The sequence below is a fragment of the Heterocephalus glaber genome, unplaced genomic scaffold (assembly GCF_053883595.1).
Source record: "Heterocephalus glaber isolate CG9 unplaced genomic scaffold, H.glaber_assembly_v1.0 deba00001145, whole genome shotgun sequence".
Classification (NCBI taxonomy): domain Eukaryota; kingdom Metazoa; phylum Chordata; class Mammalia; order Rodentia; family Bathyergidae; genus Heterocephalus; species Heterocephalus glaber.
In genome coordinates, this window is record NW_028258202.1 from 316,722 (window position 1) to 338,736 (window position 22,015).

General features: G+C 39.5%; 1 protein-coding gene and 1 long non-coding RNA gene across 5 annotated transcripts in view; one reads left to right on the forward strand and one right to left on the reverse strand.

The window, feature by feature from the left end:
* Positions 1–8,695, forward strand: part of Taf1 (TATA-box binding protein associated factor 1) — a 129,145-nt gene extending 120,450 nt beyond the window's left edge. The window contains exon 39 of one of the 2 annotated variants that reach the window (XR_015451035.1): positions 8,520–8,694. Coding sequence is in view for 1 of the 2 variants with exons in the window: in XM_087210519.1 (XP_087066645.1) it covers positions 8,520–8,586 (67 nt within the window). In the remaining variant the exon portion in view is untranslated. Of the gene's footprint in view, positions 1–8,519 lie in introns of both variants that reach the window. The other variant, XM_087210519.1, reaches the window with a different exon arrangement.
* The window catches only part of LOC147828287 (uncharacterized), a 91,746-nt gene that overhangs the window by 60,469 nt on the left and 9,262 nt on the right, over positions 1–22,015 (reverse strand). For all 3 annotated transcript variants that reach the window (XR_015451041.1, XR_015451040.1, XR_015451042.1), the window contains exon 2: positions 6,053–6,129. This is a non-coding gene — a long non-coding RNA (uncharacterized LOC147828287). The remainder of the gene's footprint in view (positions 1–6,052; positions 6,130–22,015) is intronic.

Sequence of the window (22,015 nt, forward strand, 5' to 3'; positions counted from 1 at the left end):
GAGGCATGAGGATCTCCACAAGTTCGAGGCCAGCTTGGGCTACACAGTGAGTTCAAGGTCAGCTTGAACTACATAGCAAGACCATGTCTCAGAAAAAAGATATATCTATATCTAGATACATAGATAGATCTATCTATCTGTCTGTCTGTCTATCTATCTATCTATCTATCTATCCATCTATCTCGTGTACCTATAGTCTCAGCTACTTGGGAGGCTGAGCTAGGAGGATCACTTGACACCTGGAGTGTGAGATCAGCCTGGGCAACATAGCAAGACCTTGTCTCAAAAAAAGAAAAAATATAACTTTCCCCTTCCCCCACACAGCTTTGAGGATAAACAACTGCTATATTGGTCAAAAAGCAGTGATAACTAGGGCTCAGTTCAGTCCTCTTCAGTCAGAATATCTAGGGGAGTAGAGTGGTAGTCTATATTATATATTTTACAGAGGCCCAGGTGATTTTCTGCTTTGCTGGGGATGAAAACCAGGCCCTTACTCATGCTAGGCATGCACTCTACCACTGAACTACATCCCCAGAACTACAAGTGGTTCTTATCTGAGAAGTTTGGGAAACTGATCTAATTAATGTTACCTTATGAATCAGTTTTTAAACTCGTGTGCATCAAAATGGATTAAGGATTACCTTATTATAAATTTAAATTCCTGGACTTGTAAGATGCATTTATAGTATGTACACCTATAAATCTCATGTAGATAGTCATAAAATAGGGCTGGGGATTTAGCTCAGTGGTTCCGCCACCTGCCTCGCAAGCGCAAGGACCCAAGTTTGATCCCTGGTACCACAAAATAAGTAAATAAATAAATAAAATAGTAACACCACTTTTAATAATCCTAACTGTTTGGTAAACATAAGTACTTTAGAAGAAATACAGTCAGGGCTGGGGAATTTAGCTCAGTGGCGCCACGAGTGCCTTGCAAGTGCAATGTCCTGAGTTTGATCTCCGGTACCAAAAAAAAAATAGTCACAGTTTTTTGGTTTTGCTTTTTTTCTTTTTTGGTACCAGGGATCGAATTTGGGTCCTTGAGCTTGCAAGGCAGGCAGCGGAACCACTGAGCTAAATCCCCAGCCCAGTCACAGTTTTTTAAATGATCAAGTATAGTGCATATTTAACACTTGCTTTTTGATTCATAATAACATAGTAGTGAAGTTTTTAAAAATAATGAATTGCTCTTAATATTTTATAGTTTATCTGTGTGTAAATATCATGCATAAACTATTAAGATTACATATAAATTCTGCAAGTTGGTTTAACTTGATATAAGACTTTCAAAATCATTTCTTTTAAATTTTGCCTGTATAGTTTTGGATTTTCAACATTTTGGAGACTCAGAATCTAGTGTTTACAGTCAGCACTGCATTACAGCTTTTCAACTTAGTTAAATATCCATTCATTCTGATTTACATTAAAATAAAAGTATGTTCTTATATCCTGTGTTTGTAACTGTATCACTTTGTCTTAGTTACTTTTTCTCTTGTTGTTGAGATAAAATACCCAACACCCAAAGTTAATGGAGGAAAGCTTTATTTGGCTCAATTTGTAGAAGTTCAGACCATAGTGGACTGGCTCCAAGGCAGTGGCATGGCAGAGAAGTAGTTCACAACAAGCAGTCAGGGGAGAGCACATTAGTCCTCTTTCTGTCCCTTGTATTTTATGCAGGCTACCCACAGTAGGGCAGGTGTAGCACTCACCCCCTTAATCCTAGCCAGAACTATGCTAAACCAGTAGTCACACACCCTTGATCCCAGCACTACACGCTCTGGATCCAGTCACCTCTAAAAAGCACCCCCATGACTGCATGAGGCTTTGGGGGGACATCTAGACACAAACCATAACATTCCACCCCGACCCCCCCGCCAAGGACTCATGCACCACCCTTTATGCAAAAAGCATTTAGTCCATCTCTAAGAGTTGCCAAAGTCCTAACATATTCAGCATTGCTGACAAGTCCAAGTCCAAAGTCTCTTCTGAGATTTAAGGTAAATTCTTAGCTGCAAGTCCTTGTATAAATGAAAAGAAAGTTAAAGACTTCCAACATTTAATGGCACAAGATAGACATTTCTATTCCAAAAGGTACAAATAGGATACAAAGGAATGGGACTAATGCAAGTCCAAAGTCCAGCAGGGCAAACATTAAGTACTGTAGTTCCATGTGCAGAATCTGAGGCAACTTGTGGCAAAATGTAAACTCCAAAGGGCTCAGATGGCTGTGCCCTTATGGTACTGCCAGAGGTCCTCTCTTGGGCCAGCTCCGATCCTTCCTTGAAGTTTTCCACAGACGATCCACGTTCTTGGCTTCTCCAAACTTCTGGGGTCTCCATGGCACCTTTGGCTTCACATTCACAGCTTCACACGCTACCCTATCAAGGGCACACTGCCTGGCCTCCCAGGCCGCCTTCTGAAATCTGGGTGGAAGCCTTTATGATCCCACAACTCTTGCATTCTGCATGCACCTAAACGCAGTACCATGTGGATGATGCCAAGGTTTGCCACCAGCTGGAGCGGTAGCCAGGCTTCCTTCTCTCTTGGCTATAGGGGTCAAGTGCCTATGAACCAAATCCCAAGGAACAACTTCCCTAGGATGTTGCCATTCTGGAATGTGCTCTGGAATGCTCTGGGGCTCTCTTCTCAAAGCAAAATCTTTCACCTTTGCAACTCTGAGGCTACAAAGGCTGGAGTCCTGCTGGTTCATTTTGTTGGGTTTTTTTGTACCGGGATTGAACTCAGGACCTTGCGCTTGCAGAGCAGGTGGTGGCACCACTGAGCTCAATCCCCAGGCCCCTGCTGGTTCTTATGATATCCTCAGGCTATCTTTTCTGTTGTTCTGAAATACTTGGCTTTTTCTTGCTAGTCTTTTCAGCGACCAGTTTCTCCTCTGTTCCATCTTTGCAGGCCACAACTTTACTGGAACTTCCTTTCTGGCCAAACTCAAAATGTTTTAAATCATTCTGCTGGGCTCTTTGCTCTTTACTCTCAACATAAATCTGGCAAAAAGCCCCCAACAGTAGCCATACCACTGCCTCAACATTAGACTGCCTTGAAATTTCTTCTGCAAGATTACTTAGTCCACTGCCCTTAATCTCAGTCTCAAACAGTTTCTGGACACAAGAAAAATGCAGACAAACTTTCTGCCAAGCTATAACACACATTGTCTGAAGTCCAATAGCCAATGCAGTCCTTCGAAGCAGAAACCTACTGAGCCTGGTCTCTACTGGCATCATTTCTGTCAGCATTATGGTCTTCTGAGCTCTGACCAGAATCTTCCATCAAGTACAGCTTAAGACATTCCAGGGCTGCTTCTTCAGCCAACATCTCCAAACCTTTCTAAACTCTTCCCACAAGCCAGTTCCAAAGGTTCCTGAACCACATAGTTAGGTACAGTCACAGCAATGACCCCAAACTCCCGGTACCAAAATCTGTGTTAGTTTTCTTGTTGCTGAGACAAAATACTTGAAACCCAAAGTTAAAGGAGGAAAGGTTTATTTGCCTCATAGTTTGTAGAAGTTTCAGTTCATAGTTGGATGGTTCCAAGGCAGGGTGGCATGGCAGGCAGGGGTGGGAGGGGGCATTGCAGAGGAGAAACAGTTCATGGAGGCAGAAGGCAACAAAGTAGCAAGCAGCAAGTGACAGCAAGCAACAAGTAGGACAGCAGCCCTCACACCCTTAATCCTAGCATTACACCATGAATCCCAGCATCATATCCTTGATCCCAGCATCACACACCCTAGATCGAGCCACCTCCAAAAAGCCCCACCTAGGGCTGGGGATTTAGCTCAGTGCCACCACGCCTACCTCTCAATCCAAGGTCCTGTGTTCAATTTCTGGTATGGGGGTGGGGACTAAGCAAAAAGCCCCACCTATGACCAACCACATGAGGCTTGGGGGGGGGGACATCTAGATATAAGCCATATATGAGTAAGACCTTCCATTAAAAAAATTGACTCATCCTATAAAATATGAACAGGCCGGGTGTAGTGACATACACCTGTGATCCCAGCACTTGGGAGGCTGAGGCTGGAGTGTTGCTGCAAGTTCACGGCCAGTTTGGAGTACATAGAAATGCTGTCTCAAAAATCCAAATTAAATAACTACATAAATATATATGAATGAAGCGGTGAACCAGTAAACAAATCTACATTTTGATAGGTAGAGGGAATATCATATCATTAATCACAAAATTACCCTCTCTCCCTGTGTTTCCATCCTGTGAAATCACAACTACCTTCTGAGCAAAAAAAAGGCTATATTATAAAATTGGAAGCAAATATATTAGATGGTCAAGACTGGAGAAATTATTACTTAAAAAGGAAAAAAAATTATGAATAAATAAAGGAGAGATGACAGGAAACTAGAAGGTAGACTTTTGGAGATGGAGAAGAGGATCAGGGAGACAAGGGAGGAAAGGAGGAGAAAGATAATGGGATTGAAAATAATAAAAATAAACCAGGCATGGTGGCTCACACTTGTAATCCCAGCACTCAGGAGGCTGAGGCAGGAGGATTACCGTGAGTTTGAAGGCCAGCCTGGGGTACATAGTTCAAGACCAGCCTAAACTACAGTCTCAAAAAAGAGTTCAAGGCCAGCCTAGACTACATAGTGAGACCCTGTCTCAAGACAAAAAGATCAAAATGTGTCAAATGTATGTACCAGTTTCCCAAAATGAACCTAACCATTTTGTATTACTAACATGCAATAATAAAAGAAAGTAAGACTGCTAGGGTGCCAGAAATACTTTTCTTCAATTGTTCCAACTGTAGAGCAGAGTATATCAGCAGTAAGTATAGCAGAGACTATTTTAGACCATGCACTTTCTAAATTTCTTTAAGGTTTTACATATTTGCATATCTTTTTATTTTTTCCTTTTTTTTTTTTTGAGACAGGGTCTCACTACCTAGTTCAGGCTGACCTTGATCTCATTATGTAGTCCAGGTTGGCCTTGAGCTCAAGGCAGCTCTTCTGCCTCAGCCTCCCGAGTGCTGGGATTACAGGTGTGCGCCACCATGTCCAGCTTGTGTATCTTTTAAAATAATATTAATATAGTGCTAGGCACAGACTATGATCACATGTGCAAACATTTAAACCAGTAACCCACAGTGGTGGAGATTGAATCAAGGGCTTGGGTACATGCTAAGATAGGCAGATGTTTTGTTTCTTTATTTCTTCCCCAACACACCTCCAGGTTAAGATAAACTTTTACAGTAAACAAAAGTTTTAGATTACCAAGGTGTGGGGGAGTACCTCTTAGATGTGTTTGGGGGAGCTCATCAGAATTTGGGAGAAAATTTCTTTTAAAAGCCTCCAGGTGGAGCCGGGCATGGTGGCACACACCTGTGATCCCAGCACTTGGGAGGCTGAGGCACAAGGACTGCTGTGAGTTCAAGGCCAGCCTAAGCTACATAGTGAGTTCAGGGACAGCCTGAACTACAAAGGGAGACCCTGCCTCAACAATAACAACGACAACAACAACAAAGCCTCCAAGTGATGGGGAAACCTTCCCCTTGACCTTTTCCAATTCTTGATTTCAACAGTTTGATGAACTTTCTGTAGTGTTTAATTTCTTGGGTCTTGACACTTAAAACCAATTGACTGCTACCAAAGAGAAATTCTCAACATCTTACCTTTTTCTGTTCTATCAACAGAATAATGTATGTTAACCTGTTGAGGTATAGACAATTTGAAAACGTAAAATATGATAAAAGCTGTAGATCCTTCCTCCAGAAAATATACATGTAGACATAAGGTTTTATATAATATCAGGCATATTAAGACACTAAATTAAGCCAGGAGTGATGGCACATGCCTGTAATCCCAGCACTCTATGGGCTGAGGCAGGAGCATTGCAAATTTGAGCCCAGCCTGGAAACATTAGCAATTTAGACCCTATCTCAATCAATAAACAAACAAATATATAGGGCTGGGGAAGTAGCTCAGCATAAAAGCTGTGGATTCAATCCCCAGTACTGCAAAAAAAAATAATAATAATAATAATAATAATAAAAGAGATACGGTCTGAGATTTAAAGTGATTTTCTCACCTGTGATACCAGCACTCTGGAAGGCTGAGGCAAGAGGATCATAAGTTCAAGTCCAGCCTGGGCAACTTAGCAAGACCCTTCCTCAAAATAAAAAATAAAAAGAGGTGATGATATAGCTCAGTGCAAAGGCATGAAGTTCAGTCTCCAGTACCAATAAATAAATATTTTCTCTCTAAAGGTGATTTAAGTCTTAAACAATAGAGCATAATTTATTTATTTATTTTTATTCTTAAGTTCTTTTATTGGTACATTTTAGGTATACAGTATATTTACATTTATCATTGGGTGTTTGTACCTGTACATGATGTACCTTGGTTCTTATTTTTTCCCCATTGCCTGTGTGCCCTTCACCCCCTCCACCTTTCCCTATTTACATAGACATCATTTCCATTTTTTTTTCTTTTCCCATAATTTTTCCTTTCCCTTCTTTCCTTTCCCATTCCCTTCCCTTCACCCCTACCTCTTTGGACCTTTTTTCCTATTTCAAATTATCAATTATTCATTTTAGGTACCGGGGATGTAGCTCAGTGGTTCCGGCGCCTGCCTCCCAAGCACAAGGACCCGAGTTCCATCCCTCGTAACAACAACAACAAAATTATTCATTTTAATCATTTTAACCCATATTTACACTTTCAGTTTCTCACACTAGAGAAACTATTCGGTATTTACACGTGTGTCCTATTTGTTTCACTTAAGAGTATGGCCTCCATATGCATCCATTTAGCTATAAATGTCTCTAGTTTTTCATTCTTTATGGCTGAGTAGTACTCCATTTTATTAAAAAAAACCACATCTTTATCCAGTCTCCAGTTGATGGGCACTTGGGCTGTTTCCAAGTTTTAGCTATTACAAACTGTGCTGCTATGAACATGGGTGCAAATATATCGCTGTGGTATGATTCTCTTAATTCTTTTGGGAAGATGCCCAGCAGGGGAATAGCTGGGTCAAATGGGACCTCCAGCCCTAGTTCTTTGAGGTATCTCCATACTGATTTCCACAGTGGTTGCATCAGTCTGCACTCCCACCAACAATGAAGAAGGGTTCCTTTTTCCCCACACCCCCGGCAGCATTTGTTATTGGTTGATTTCTTGATAGCAGCCACTCTTTCTGGGGTGAGGTGGAATCTCAGTGTTGTTTTCATCTGCATCTCTCGAATGACCAGTGATGTTGAACATTTTTTCATATGTTTATTTGCTGCTTTTACTTCTTTGTCTGAGAAATGTCTGTTCATTTCAGATGCCCATTTTTGAATTGGGTCTTTGAATTTGGGGGGTCTGATTTTTTTCAGCTCTTTATATATTCTAGAGAGTAGCCCTTTGTCTGAGTTACAGCTGCTAAAAATTTTTTCCCATATTGTAGGTTGTCTCTTAGCTCTGTTGGTGGTTTCTCTTGCAGTGCAGAAGCTTTTTAATAAGATGAAATCCCAGTTGTTGATTCTTTGTGCTAGGCTAGATTGCCAGTTTATAATAGAAAAGTAGCTGGTCTCAGTAGCACAAGCCTGTAGTCTCAGCACTCTAGGAGGCTGAGCAAGGAGGATCCCAAATTTGAGGCCACCTGGGCAACTTAATTACTTAGCAATACTCTTGTCTCAAAATTTTTTTAAAAAAAATTAAAAAGGACTGAAGATGTAGCTGAGTGTGAAGGGCCTGGTTCAATCCCCAGTACCATAAAGAAGAAAGGAAAATAAGGAAGGAAGGAAAGAAAAGGGCAACACATTTTCATCCTCTTTAGGTAAATATGTAAGACATTCCACCTCCTCCAGCCTTCTAAAAGCCAGCTGGAACTGCGTGAAACTGCAGATTCTAGTAGAATCTCTTTCTGACCTAGAAGGAAACAAACATTACAACAAAAATCCACATCTCAAATCCAAATGCCTTAGAAATAGTGTAATGTGGTGGTTTGAAATACGGGCTTGAATATCACACTCAAATGGCTTTTACCACTTGTAACTTTGAACAATCTTCAAAGATTCCACTTCCTCAGCTACCTGACAAGGTTATATTAGACTCCAAGGAGATTATATAAAGTGTTTACCACAGTGCTTGGCTGCTCTGGCTTGGAGAATGGTTTGAGTGTGGCCCAGGAAAGTTCATGTATTATAATCTTGGTTCTCAATGTGATATTGGAAGATAATGGTACCTTTAAGAGATGGTGCTTAAACCGGGTGTGGTGGCACATGCCTGTAATCCCAGCACTCGGGAGGCTAAAGCAGGAGGATTGCTGTGAGTTCAAGGGCAGCCTGGACTACATAGCAAGACCCTGTCTCAAAAGAAAAAAAAAGGAAAAGAAAAAAGAGATACTGCTTGGTGTAAGGTAACTAGATTATTGGGTGCTGCCCGTGAAAGGCATTATTGTATTCCCTGGGACTCCAGTTAGTTTCCCTAGAGAGCGAGTTGTTATTAAAAAACAAACAAACAAACAAAAAAACCCTAATGCCTCTCTGCTCTTTGGCTTCCTGTTTTTCCAGTGATCTCTTTCACCTGAGCTCCTGCCTTAAGGCCACTCCTGCCTTAAGGCCATCTGCCATGCTGTGATACAGTCAAGAGGCACTCACCGGAGCTCAAATAGATGAGACCACCCAATCATGGACTGTAAGCCTCCAATATTTCAAGATAAATACAATAAACCTGTTTTCTTTATAATATACTAAATCTCAGGTATTTTGTTGTAGAATAGAAAACAAACTTAAACACTGGCACAGTAAACACCCAGTAAATGTCAGCTACTATTATCTCTTCTGAATAAGCAATAGTTTGTACATTTAGACCAAATGGAGTTATTCCAATTATTCTTAATGTGAAATTCCAAGCCTGTTTAGTCTTTTTGTATTGCAAATTAAGTAGAAATACTCAAGACTGAAAGGACTGATCAGAATTATCCAAAAGTCTTTTCAAACTCCCATTCTCCTGGTAACTGTCCCTGTTCAGATTAGCTTCCACCATAACCAGAGTTGGATTATCCCCTTAGCTAAAAATCAGTCCCTTGGTGAGCCATTGTTGTAGATGAAAATGCATAAAGGGCCAGGCATGGTGGCATAAACCTGTAACCCCTGTACTCTGGGAGGCTGAGGAAGGACACAAGTTCAAGTCCAGCCTGGGCAAACTTAGTTGCTTAGCAAAATGCTGTCTGAAATTCTTTTGTTTTTGTTTGTTTGCTTGTTTGTTGAGACAGGGTCTTGCTATGTAGCCCAGTCTGGCCTCGAACTCACAGTGATCCTCCTTCCTTAGCCTTCAAGTGCTGGGATTACAAGCATGCACCACCACACCTAGCTCTGTCTCAGAATTTATTTTTGATACTGGAGATTGAACTCGGGACCTTGTGCTTGCAAGGCAGGCAGTGGAACCATTGAGCTAAATCCCCAGCCCTGTCTCAAAAATTTTTAAAGGGTGGGAGGGAGGCTGGTGATATATGTCAGTGTGAAGGCCCTGGGTTAAATCCCCAGCATCACACACACACACACACACACACACACACGTGTGTGTGTGTGTCTAAAGGTAGAGAAGAAACTTCAGAACCACTTATTGACTTCATCTCCTGATTTTGCTAGGGCTGTAAAACAAAACTTTTGAAAAGCACTTGACTCTCTGTACCACTCCTGGGTATATATATCTGAAGGAAATGAGGTCAGATACAAGAGATACCTGCATGTCCATGTTTTATTATAGCACTGTTCACAACAGCTTAGATAAGTAATCAGCTTAGGTGCCAATAAATAGATAGCTTGATAAAGAACATATGGTACATATACACGATGGAGTGTTACTGAGCCATAAAGAATAAATGCTATCATTTTCAGGAAAATAGATGAAAGTGGAGGGCATCACATTAAGTGAAATAAACCAGACACAGAGAGACAAATATTACATGTTAACTCTCATACACAGAAACAAAAACAAAAAAGATGACCTGAAAGTGGAAGAGGTTGTATCAAGGGATGGGGAAGTGGATGGGGGCAGGAGAGAGAGGTGAGAAAAAGATGGTGGAAGAAAGGGCAGACATGATCAAGGCATGATATTTGCCTGTATGGAAATGTCCCAGTGAAACCCATTAACTTGTACAATGAATATGTCTTTTTTTTCCTCATTAAGTTTATTGGTACATTTTAGGTATAAAATACAGTTACATTCATCATTGGGATCTTGTACCTTTACATGAGTATCTTGGTTCTTATTTTTTTCCCCTTCCCTTGCCCTCCCTTCACCCCCTCCACCCTTCCCTATTTGCAAAGATTTTGTTTCCTTTTTTTTCCCCTTTTCTCATATTTTTTCTTTTCCCTTCTTTCCGTTCCTCTACCCCTCCCACTTCCCCTGTTCCTTTAGATCTTTTCTTCCTATTACACAATATCAATTATACATTTTTTAAATTAAAGTATCAAGACCTAGGAGACATTACCACAGATTTTACAGAATTTAAAAGGATATAGAAAGCATATTTCAAAAATCTGTTTTGAGGGCCGGGGATTTAGCTCAGTGGTTTCACCACCTGCTGCGCAAGCGCAAGCACCTGAGTTCAATCTGCAGTACAAAAAAAAAAAAAAAAAAAAAGTTTGTTGGGCCAGGGATTTAGCTCAGTGGTTCCACTGCCTGCTACGCAAGTGCAAGGACCTGAGTTCGATCCCCGGTACCAAAAAAAACAAAAACTGTTTTGAAATAAATTTGACAACTTCTAAGAAGTACCTTGGAAGACACATTAATGAAACTAACTCTGGAGGAAATATAAAAATTACCTATTAAAGTATATTCCTAGCTTGAAAACCTACCTATATGACAACAACAGGCTCATATACATTTTAACTGATAAATTATATCAAACAAAGCAGAAAAAAGAAGGAACACTTCTCCCCTTATTTTAGGAACTCAACATTGTGCTAATCCTAAAACTGGAGAAAGATAATAGAAGAAAAAAGTATGAACATAGATAGAAATTTGTTTAACAAAACAAACTATTAGAAGTCAGATCTGGCAGTATGTAGAAAGTGGTTTTATTATAGGGATGGCAGTGTTGGTTCAGCATTGGAAGATCCACCCCCAAAAGTCATCATTTTAACAGAGGAAAGGAAAAAGCCATATGATCCTGCCACTAGTTGCAGAAAAAGTATTGGACTAAATTCTACAGCTGTTCATGGAAAAAGCTATCAGGAGACTAGAAGTAGACCAGAACCTCCTCAACAGATTAAAGACATATACTCCATACTTCCAGCGAGAATGCCTCATATGAATGGAGAAGATACAATGCTTTCTCCCTAAAGTGGGGAACAAGGGCAGATATGCTTACTCTTTATCTGTCCATTAAACTTTGAAACATAGGCCCAACCAAAATAGTCTGGCAATAAAATGACACAATTAGGATAGGATTGGCAAGGTAGAGGCAAAATCTTTCTATGTAGATGAAATGATCATCTACAGAGAAAATACTAAGAAATCTCTAGGAGCCCCTAGAACTTGTACTTGAATTTAGCAGGATTAGAAAACACAAGGTATATATAAAAATTCAGGTCTGTGTATACTTGCTATAAATGAAGAATTAGATATTGAAATTTAAAAGTTACGTAGGAGTACAAAGGACCTAGAAAAGTAAAAAAAAAAAAGAAAAGAAAAAACAGTGTTGGATGACGTTTAGTACCTAATTTTAAGACTTCTTCTAAAGCTACAGTAATCAAGGCAGTATTGGTGTAAGGAAAGACATATAGATCATTGGAATAAAACAGAATCTAGAAATAGAACCACACATATATCACATATATGATCCACTGAGTTTTGAAAGATTATTTAACATGAACATTTTATAGAGGGGCCAGGGATTTAGCTCAGTGGTTTCGCCGCCTGCTGCGCAAGTGCAAGGACCGGAGTTCGATCCCTGGTACCAAAAAAAAAAAAAAAAATTTTATAGAATATAAACTCAATTCAAGAACTGAGGAAAAGATAGTGTTTTCAGCAAACGGCACTAGAACACCTGGTATCTGTATATAAAAAATTAACCTCAATCCTTTTTTTCCATACATAAAAATAACTTGAAGGGATCTATGAACCTAAATATGAAAGAGTAAAACTATAAAACTTTAATAAGAAATTATAAGGGAAAATGTTTATGAATTTAGGATAGGCAAGAACTACCTAGGATACAAAAAACATGATGTATAAAAGAAAAAAATTGATAAATGAGATTCCATCAAAATTTAGGACTTTAAATGACATCATTAAAATGAAAAGTCCTTCAACAGACCATATTTACAATGCATATAACCTATGACCAGAATATATAAAGAACTCTTACAGCTCATTAATAGACAACCCAGGGCCGGGGATTTAGCTCAGTGGCACTGTGCCTGCCTCAAAAGTGCAAGGTCATGAGTTCGATCCCCGGTACGGAAAAAAAAAAAAAGGAAAAAAAAATAGACAACCCAATTAAAAAGTGGACATAAGGAGATGATAAATAGCCAGTACAGCACAAGGAATGGTGTGCAACTCTAGAATCAGAAAAATACTAATCAGTACAATAACAAGATTGAATTATACATTCATTAGGGAGATGAAGTTAAAAGTTTTAAAAGCCTTGTCATGACTTTTTCTTTTTGTTGGATTCTCCCCCTTTGCATTTAATTTGTCACGCCCAACAGATTCATTCTGCTGGGCTTCCTGGGGTTGTGATCCTCATTGACTTTTTCCTACGATATTGTCTAACATTTTTTGGAGTGCTGGTTTGGTACTCAAGAAGTTCCTGGGGTGCTCTTTATCATGAAAGTAACTCATTTCTCCATCAATTTTGAAAGATAGTTTTGCAGGGTACTTCAATCTGGGTTGGAGGCTGTTTTTCTTTAGGGCTTGAAATACATCACTCCAATCTCTTCTTGCCTTGAGGGTTTGCATTGAGAAGTCTGCTCTGATTCTGATGGGCTTTCCTTTGTATGTGACAGGTTTCTTTTCTCTCACTGCTTGTAGAATTTTGTTCTTCTGTTGGGTTTCTGGAATCCTAACTATTCTATGCCTATGTGTAGATTTTTTTTTTTTGATCAAGGCTAGCTGGAGCTGCCTCACTTATCTATATGTCAAGTTCTTTTCCTCTGCTTGGGAAGTTTTCTGCCATCACTTCTATAAATAGTTTTTTTATGTCATCTGCACTCTCTCTTCTTTCTTCATTGACTCCAATCAGTCTTATGTTATTCTTCTTTACATCATGTAGCAGCTGCGGGATTGCTTTCTCGTGTTCCCTTACAATTTTAAAGCAATTTTTCAGGCCAGGGGTTTAGGTCAGTGGTTCTGGCGCCTGCCTCGCAAGTGCAAGGTCCCGAGTTCGATCCCCAGTACCAAAAAAAAAAAAAGTTTTTGGGCCAGGGATTTAGCTCAGTGGTTTCATCGCCTGCTGCGCAAGTGCAAGGACCCGAGTTCAATCCCTAGTACCAAAAAAAAAAAAATTAAAGCAATTTTTCTTTTCCTGGTCACTAATTGCAATTTTATCTTCTGTATCTGAAATTCTATCCTCACATTGGTTCATTCTGCTGTGCAGACTTTCGATGGAGTTTTTAATCTCCTGGAAATCTGTTTGCATCTGTTTTATGGATTCCATTTGTTTCCTATGTTGGGATTCCATCATGTTCCTCAGATCCTCTATTTTTTTATCTGTGTCCTCTCTAGATTTATTAATCATGTCTTGCACTATGAGCACAATCTTTGCTGTTATCTGAGTAATTACTTCAGATTTCATTTTTCCCAGATCCTCTTTTGTTGCCAGTTCAGAGAGTCCAGGTGGTTGAGTATCAGATTGTTCCATCTCGTTTCCCTTTGGGGTAGCTGTAGGTGATCTGGAAGTCTGTTTTTGAGGCTTGTTTATGTGTCTTCTCATTTCCACGGGGGAGGGGGTGCTTCTGGTGCCCACGTGGCTCACCTTCTCTGCCCTAGGAGTGTGGAATGGCGGCAGGGAAGCTTCCTTCCGGATGCCCCAATTAATATGTCTTAATAAGAAAATGAACTAAACTCTTTATGGCACAAATAAAGGCAAAGCATGAATATTTGAGAGTTCTAGACAGTTCCCAGTACTATAATAGAGTGAAACTGTTGCATGAATGAAAAAGGCATAAGAAGTGGTTCACTACTAACTTGTAATTTAAAAATTGTTTTAGTTTAACTTGCCACTGTGGCACATGACTGTAATCCCAGCACTCTGGGAGACTGAGGCAGGAAGATCACAAGTTAGAGCCCAGCCTGTGTAACTTAGTGACTGAGTGAGACTCTGTCTCAAAAGAAAAAAGGGCTCAAGATGAAGCTCAGTGCAAAGGCCCTGCATTCAATCCCCCGCACCACAAGAAAAAAATTTGAACACTTAATTCAAAAAGAAATTAATAGACTGAAAGTCAAAGGATAGAAAACAATACTCCATGTGACAGGAGCTCAGAAAAAAAGCAGGGGTAGCTATCCTATTTGCTGACAAGTGGATTTCAAACCAAAACTAATTAAGAGAGACAAAGAAGGTCGGTGCATTCTTGTAAAGGGAACAATCCAAGAGGAAGAAATGACAATCATAAATATAAATGCACCAGGGCCGGGGATTTAGCTCAGTGGTTTTGCTGCCTTCTGCGCAAGCACAAGGACCCAAGTTCAATCCCCAGTACCAAAAAAACCAAATATACATATATATATATTTATATATATATACATATATTTATATTTTTTATATATTTATATATATTTATATATATATATAAACCAAATACTAGTGCACCCAACTATATAAAACAATATTAATGGACATGAAAAATCAACTCAGTACTAATACAATAGTAGTGGGGCACCTCAATACCCCATTGTCACAAATAGACAGATCAACTATGCTAAGAAAAAAATCCAAGGAAATACTAGAACTGAACAAACTATTGAACAAATGGACATAATATGTTTGCATAGTATTCCACCCCACAAAATCAGAATATACATTCTTCTCAGCTATACATGGGTCATTGTCCAAAACAGACCACATGCTAGCCCATAGAAATTCAGTGGAATTGAAGTTACCCCCTGTATAATATCGGACCATAGCACAATGAAATTGGAGATCAATAGCAAAAGAAACCACAAGAACTTCACAAACACATGGTAGTTGAAAACACACTCCTGAACAACCAATAGGTCACAGAGGAAATTAAAGAAGAAATTAGACAGTTTCTACAATTAAATGATAAAGCCAATAAAAATGTACTGGAATTTATGGGACACAGTGAAAGTAGTCCTACAAAGGAAATTCATAGCAGTGAATGCCAATATTAGGAAAACAGAGCAACCTCAAATAAACAACCTAATGCTGAATTGCAAGCTCCTAGAAAAAGAAGAGCAAGACAAACCCAAAGCTCATACAAGGGAGGAAATTATAAATATTAGAGCAGAAATCAGTGCAATGGAGACTAAGAGAATGACACAAAAAATCAACAAATCAAAGAGTTGGTTCTTCAAAAGAATAATAAAATTGACAAACCCTTAGCCAACCTTATCAAAAAAAAGAAAGAAAAGGCCCAAATCCATGCAATTAGGAATGAAAAGGGTGAAATTACAACACATCCAGCAGAAATCCAGAGGATCATCAATACCTACTTTAAGAACCTGTACTCCAATAAGATGGAAAGCACAGAAGAAATGGACAGATTCCTAGATACATACAAATTACCAAAGTTGAACCAAGAAGATATAAAAATTCTAAACATCCCAATATCAATCAATGAAATTGAAAACATAATTAAAAACTTACCAACTAAGAAAAGCCTGGGTCCTGATGGCTTTGTTCTGGAAAATCGCAGAAAGAAATATACGGAGACACAGAATTTGGGTAAAATAATAAAAGTTTTACTTGCAAGCAGGCAGGACTGCCAGAAACTGGTCTGGTCAGTGTCTGCGCGGTTCATTGTTAGTCTCTTCTTTTTATACCTTTGTTAGTCACTATCTCATCCCTAGTGGTCTTTGATGTGTAAATGTAATTCCAGTTCCTATTTACAAGTTACAGACAAGATAAGCACATATACATTGTAAATTCATCCAGGCATTTGCAACTTTGTTAGGTTAAAATGTTATCTGTAATGAAGTTACTGGTTAAAGAGTCAGATAACTGACACCTTAAAAAAAAGAGTTATGGGAAAAGCAAATCTTAAAGGAATACATTACTTATTTTGCTTCTGCAACTACCTTAATATTCAATCCACTAAGTTAACTTTTCCCTATCAGCTTCACTGCTGAATTCTATGATATTTAGAGAAGAACTAATGCCACTACTTCTCAAACTCTTTAATGAAATTGAAAGGGAAGAAACACTCCCAAATTCATTCCTGGAAGCAAGCATTACCTTGATTCCGAAAGCAGAGAAAGACCCAACTGAAAAAGAACTACAGGCCAATCTTCCTAATGAACACAGATGCAAAAATCCTCAACAAGATACTGGCAAACAGAATACAGAAGATCATACATCTTGACCAAGTGGGATTCATCCCAGGGATGCAAGGATGGTTCAACATGTGCAAATCAATAAATGTAATACACTATATTAACAGAATCAAGGGCAAAAACCATATGATCATCTAAATAGATGCAGAAAAAGCAATTGACAAAATCCAATACCCATTCATGACAAAAACCCTACAGAAAATTGGAATAGAAGGTCTTTATCTCAACCTGATAAAAGCCACCTATGAAAAACCAACAGACAACATCATACTAAATGGTCAAAAACTGAAATCCTTCACACTCAAATCAGGAACAACAAGGATGTCCACTATCATGACTCCTGTTCAGTATAGTTCTGGAAACATTAGCCATAGCCATTAGATAAGAGAAAGAAATAAAAGGAATAAAGATAGGAAAGGAAGAAGTTAAACTGTCATTATTTGCAGATGACATGACACTCTATATAGAAGAGCCCAAGAACTCCACCAAATGTCTTCTAGACTTAATAACCAAATTCAGTAGAGTAGCTGGATACAAGGTCAGCACTCAAAAATCAATATCTTAGGGGCCGGGGATTTAGCTCAGTGGTTCTGCTGCCCACCTGCCTGTTTAGAACCTTCCACAGACTGTAAACTCTAACTCCAATTCCCCTAGCACTCCAGAAGGTGGGGGGACTCAAGACCTACCTGTTGACAGTTTTAGTCAAAATGGTAGCATCTATGAGGACCAGCAAGACAAATATACCTCTAGGACTTCTCTGGAAACTTTATCCCCTGGTTCAGTTCTACTAAAGTGTCCAAAGCCTATGAAAGAAAACCATTCAGTGTCTCACAAAAAGTCCAAAAAGAAATCTAAAAAGCACAAGGAAGAGCTGGAGATTTAGCTCAGTGGTTCCACCGCCTGCCTCGCAAGCTAAGGACCTGAGTTCGATGCCCGGTACCAAAAATAAATAAATAAATAAATAAATAAAACACAAGGAAAAGGACGAAATAAAAAAGCATTGAGACTACTGAGGAAAAGGAAGAAGACATTCAAAGACAAGAGGAAATTGCCAAGCTGAATAACTCCAGTCTGAATTCTATTGAAGGAGTTAAAGAGGGTTGCACTGCCTCCATGGAGCCTTCTTCAACAACTGAACTCCCAGATTATTTGATTAAATTATATTGCTATTGTATCCTATAAGCAATGCCAGAATTATAAGGATGACTTCAATGAAGAGTACGATGAGTACAGGGCTTTGCACTCCAGAATGGAGACTGTACCTCGAAGATTTATCAAACTGGACGCACAGCAAAAATGCCTTTCTCCAGGCTCAAAAGAGTATCAGAATGTTCTTGAAGAAGTCTTACAAGAATATCAGAAGATCAAGCAGTCTAGTCCCAATTACCATGAAGAAAAATACAGATGGAAGTATCTTCATAACAAGCTGGCTCACATAAAAAGACTAATAGGTAAATTTGATCAACAGCAAGCACAGTCATGGCACTAAAACTCTTCTTGGACCAGATGTGAATAAACTTAAGCTTATTTATTTAAAAGTCAAAAAAGAAAATGGAAAGACATCCCTTGTTCCTGGGCAGGAAGAACCAATACAGTGAAAATGACCATACTTCCAAAATTGCTATATAGATTCAATGCAATCCTATTTCTCAGAACTAGAGAAAACAATCCAAAAATTCATTTGGAACCAGAAGAGACCTACAATAGCAAAAGCAATTCTAGGCAACAAAGATAAGGTAGGGGGTATCACAATCCCCAACTTGAAACTATATTTCAAAGCTACTCTGATAAAAACAGCATGGTACTGGCAAAGAAACAGACCTGAGGATCAATGGAACAGATTAAAAGATGCAGAAACAACTCCAGACACACTAAGCCAATTCAGCTTTGACAAAGGAGCCAAACACCCTCACTGGAGGAAAGATAGCCTCTTTAATAAATGGTGCTGGAAAAACTGGGTTTCAACTTGCCAAAGATTAAAACTAGACCCATATCTTTCACCATGCACTAAACTAAAATTGAAATGGATCACAGATCTAAATATTAAAACACAAACACTAAACCTGCTGGAAGATAGGTTAGGTAGAACTCTTGAAGACACTGGTGTAGGAAAACACTTATGAACAAAACCTCAGTTGCACAGGAACTAGCACAAAGCATCAACAACTGGGATCTCATCTTATTAAAAAGCTTCTGCAGGGCCAGAGATGTAGTTCAGTGGTGCTGCACCTGCCTCCTAAGCACAAGGTCCTGAGTTCAGTTTCTGGTCTGCACAGCAACAGAGTGAAGAGACAACCTACAACGTGGGAAAAAATTTTTACCAGCTGTTCCTCAGACAAAGGACTACTATCCTGCTATCCTTTAGAATATATAAAGAACTTAAAAAACTCAGATCCCCCAAATTTAAAGACCCAGTCCAAAAATGGGCATCGGAAATGAACAGACATTTCTCAGACAAACAAATGGAAGCAGTAAATAAACATATGAAAAAATGTTCAACATCACTGGTCATTTGAGAGATGCAGATGAAAACAACACTGAGATTCCACCTCACTCCAGAAAGAATGGCTGTTATCAAGAAATCAACCAATAACAAATGCTGGGGGGCACTGTGGGGAGAAAGGAACCTTTCTCCACTGTTGGTGGGAGTGCAGACTGGTATAACCACTGTGGAAATCAGTGTGGAGATTCCTCAAAAAACTAGGATTAGAGGTCCCATTTGACTCAGCTATTCCCCTTCTGGGTGTATTCCCAAAAGAATCAAAAACATCATACCACAGCGATATATGTGCACCCATGTTTACAGTGGCACAATTTGTAATAGCTAAATCTTGAAAACAGCCCAAATGCCCATCAACTGGTGATTGCATAAAGAAGATGTTTTGTTTTGTTTTTTATAAAATGCAGTACTACTCAGCCATATAGAGAGATAAACTACAGACGTTTATAGCTAAAGGGATGCACATTGAGGCCATACTCTTAAGTGAAATAAATAGGACACACATGTGTAAATACCAAATAGTTTCTCTGGTGTGAGAAACTGAAAGTGTAAATGCGAACCAAAATGTAAAATCGATGTGAAATAGGAAGAAAATGTTCAAAGGGGAAGGGGAACTAGGAAGGGGGGGTGGGGCAAATCAAAGGGAAAGAAAAAAATGAAAAGGAAAAATGGAAACAAAGCTTATGTATATAGGGAGGGGTGGAGCGGTTGAAGGGAGTGCAGGGAAATGGGAAAAAATAAGAACCAAGATATATCATGTACATGTACAAATTCCCAATGATGAATGTGATCATAATGAATACCTAAAATGTACCAATAAACTCAATAAATATAAAGAAAAAAGAAAAAAAGTTGAGGCAGAAGTTATTCCTTTTAACTCAATCCTAATATTTTTATTAGTATTTATAAACTGTTTCATAGTAAATGCATCCACTCAGTAGTACATTTTTACATCCCAATATAGTCAGCTGACTTCTCATTTCAAGGGTTCCTCATTTTATATATATTCAAAGTTCTTCCATGCAGACCTCTAATTACTAAAGTTTTAAGTGGTTAGACTAGACTGAGACTGCTTCTGTGTGTGCATGTGTGAGTGTGTTTGGAACTGGGGATTGAACCCAGGAGTGCTCTACCAAGGAACTACATCCCCAGCCCTTTTTATTTTGAGACAGGATTTCACTAAGTTGCTAAACTGCCTAGGCTAGACTTGAACTTGTGACCCTCCTGCCTCAGTCTCCCAGAGTGCTGGGGTTACAAGCATCCACCACTGGTTCTGGTTGTTTGCTTGCTTATTTATCCATCCATCCATCATCCATTTTTTGAGACAGGGTCTTGCTATGTAGTCCAGGCCAGCCCTGAATTCACTCTGTAGCCTAGGCTGGCCTCATTCTCACAATCCTCCTGCCTTAGCCTTCTGAGTGCTGGGATTCCAGGTGTGTACTACCATGCCTGACTCCACTATTTATTACAAAATAATAACTGAATTTCCATTAACTCTTCTTTTCTCCAATATATGCTATCCTATTTTGCCAGGGACATATTTGCTTGCTCCATTTGTAATATATTACTTTAGATCCTGGAGGCAATTGAAAGATATTCCTGTGTATGATTTACAAAATAAATAGAGGACTCTGATAATGTCCTCAAATTAAGATATTAATGTCCAGGAACTTTGATGTTAAACTCCTGTGCTCAGATTCTAGCTCCCTTGGCAAGTCCCTTGGGCTTTAATTTCTCTTCTGTAAATGAAGGAAAATAGGATCACTGTAAAGTCAAAGTGAATGGCTGGGTGTTGTGGCACTCCTGCAGTTACAGCTACTCAGAAGGCTGAGGCAGGAAGATTGCATGAGTCCAGGAGTAAGAGGCCAGCATAGGCAATATATGCAAGATTCTGTCTCAAAAAAAAAATTAAATGAGGCACTGCCCCCCAGCCACCACCTTAGCCAGGTGGGCGGAGAGGACCTTGGCCGCGTGGAGCCCCACTCCGTCCAACCCACACCCCACCACCCAGCGACCAGCATAGCGCCAGCCCCCCATCCCCCCACCCCCCCACCCCGGCCTCCTGGTGGTGCCGCTACCTGGATCCACACTACAGAGGCACAGGGGGTCATAAAGGCCATTGTCCTGAGCTCCACAAGATAGAGCAGAAGTGAACAAAAGAAAGAGGGCCTCTCTCAGTCTCCTTGATGAAAACTGAAGCCCAATGGAAAAGTGAAGAGAATCTCTGCAATAAAGGCACACCAGACCACCGTACTTGGTAAGTTGGAGGGATCATAACCTCCCATCGATATCTTCAGGGGAAGGGCAGCTGGAACCTGCAGTAGGCCCTTGCAGAGTTCAACCCTGCAGGAGGACAGGAAGCTCAACTTGGGCCTTGCAGCCAGAAATCTGCCTGAATTTCATGGGTCTGCAACTGGCTTGCTGAGACTCATTGACTTATATCTGCACATTGCTGCCCACGTTGTCTATTGTGACAGCAGAGTCATACCCTGAAGGAGGCCCTTCATTTTCATTTTTTATTTATTATTTTCAATTTTTTTTGGCTCTTATTTTTAATTTTTATTTTTTTCCTTTTCTACTCTTTTCAAATTTTTATTTTTCTCTTCTTTTTTCTTTCTTCTCTCTCTCTCTCTCTCTCTCTCTCTCGCTGTCACACATTGTTCTTCATCTCCCTTTTTTTTCCTGTTCTGGACCTAATTCAGATTTCTTCTTTATTTTTCTTTTTCCTTCTCTCGATTGTCATTAGTTTTAAAAGAAAGTAAATACAGTTTCTGGCCTCCCTGCCGCGGACCAGCCGCAGTCGATGTAGGGTAGGAAGGGGAGATGTCCTGGGCCAGCAGTGAGAAAAGAACCTTCACAAGCAATGTTCAGGTTCCCTCTGAGAAGTCTCAGGGCCTGATTTATTTTTATATCTTTAAGCAATAGCGAAGAGGCATTGGGCGGAACATGTTGCCTTAGCAATATCTGATGAGGTAAAGGTTATTTTTGTTAAACAGTATATTTTTTCTAAGCTGATTCATACCATTGAACATCATGAATACATTT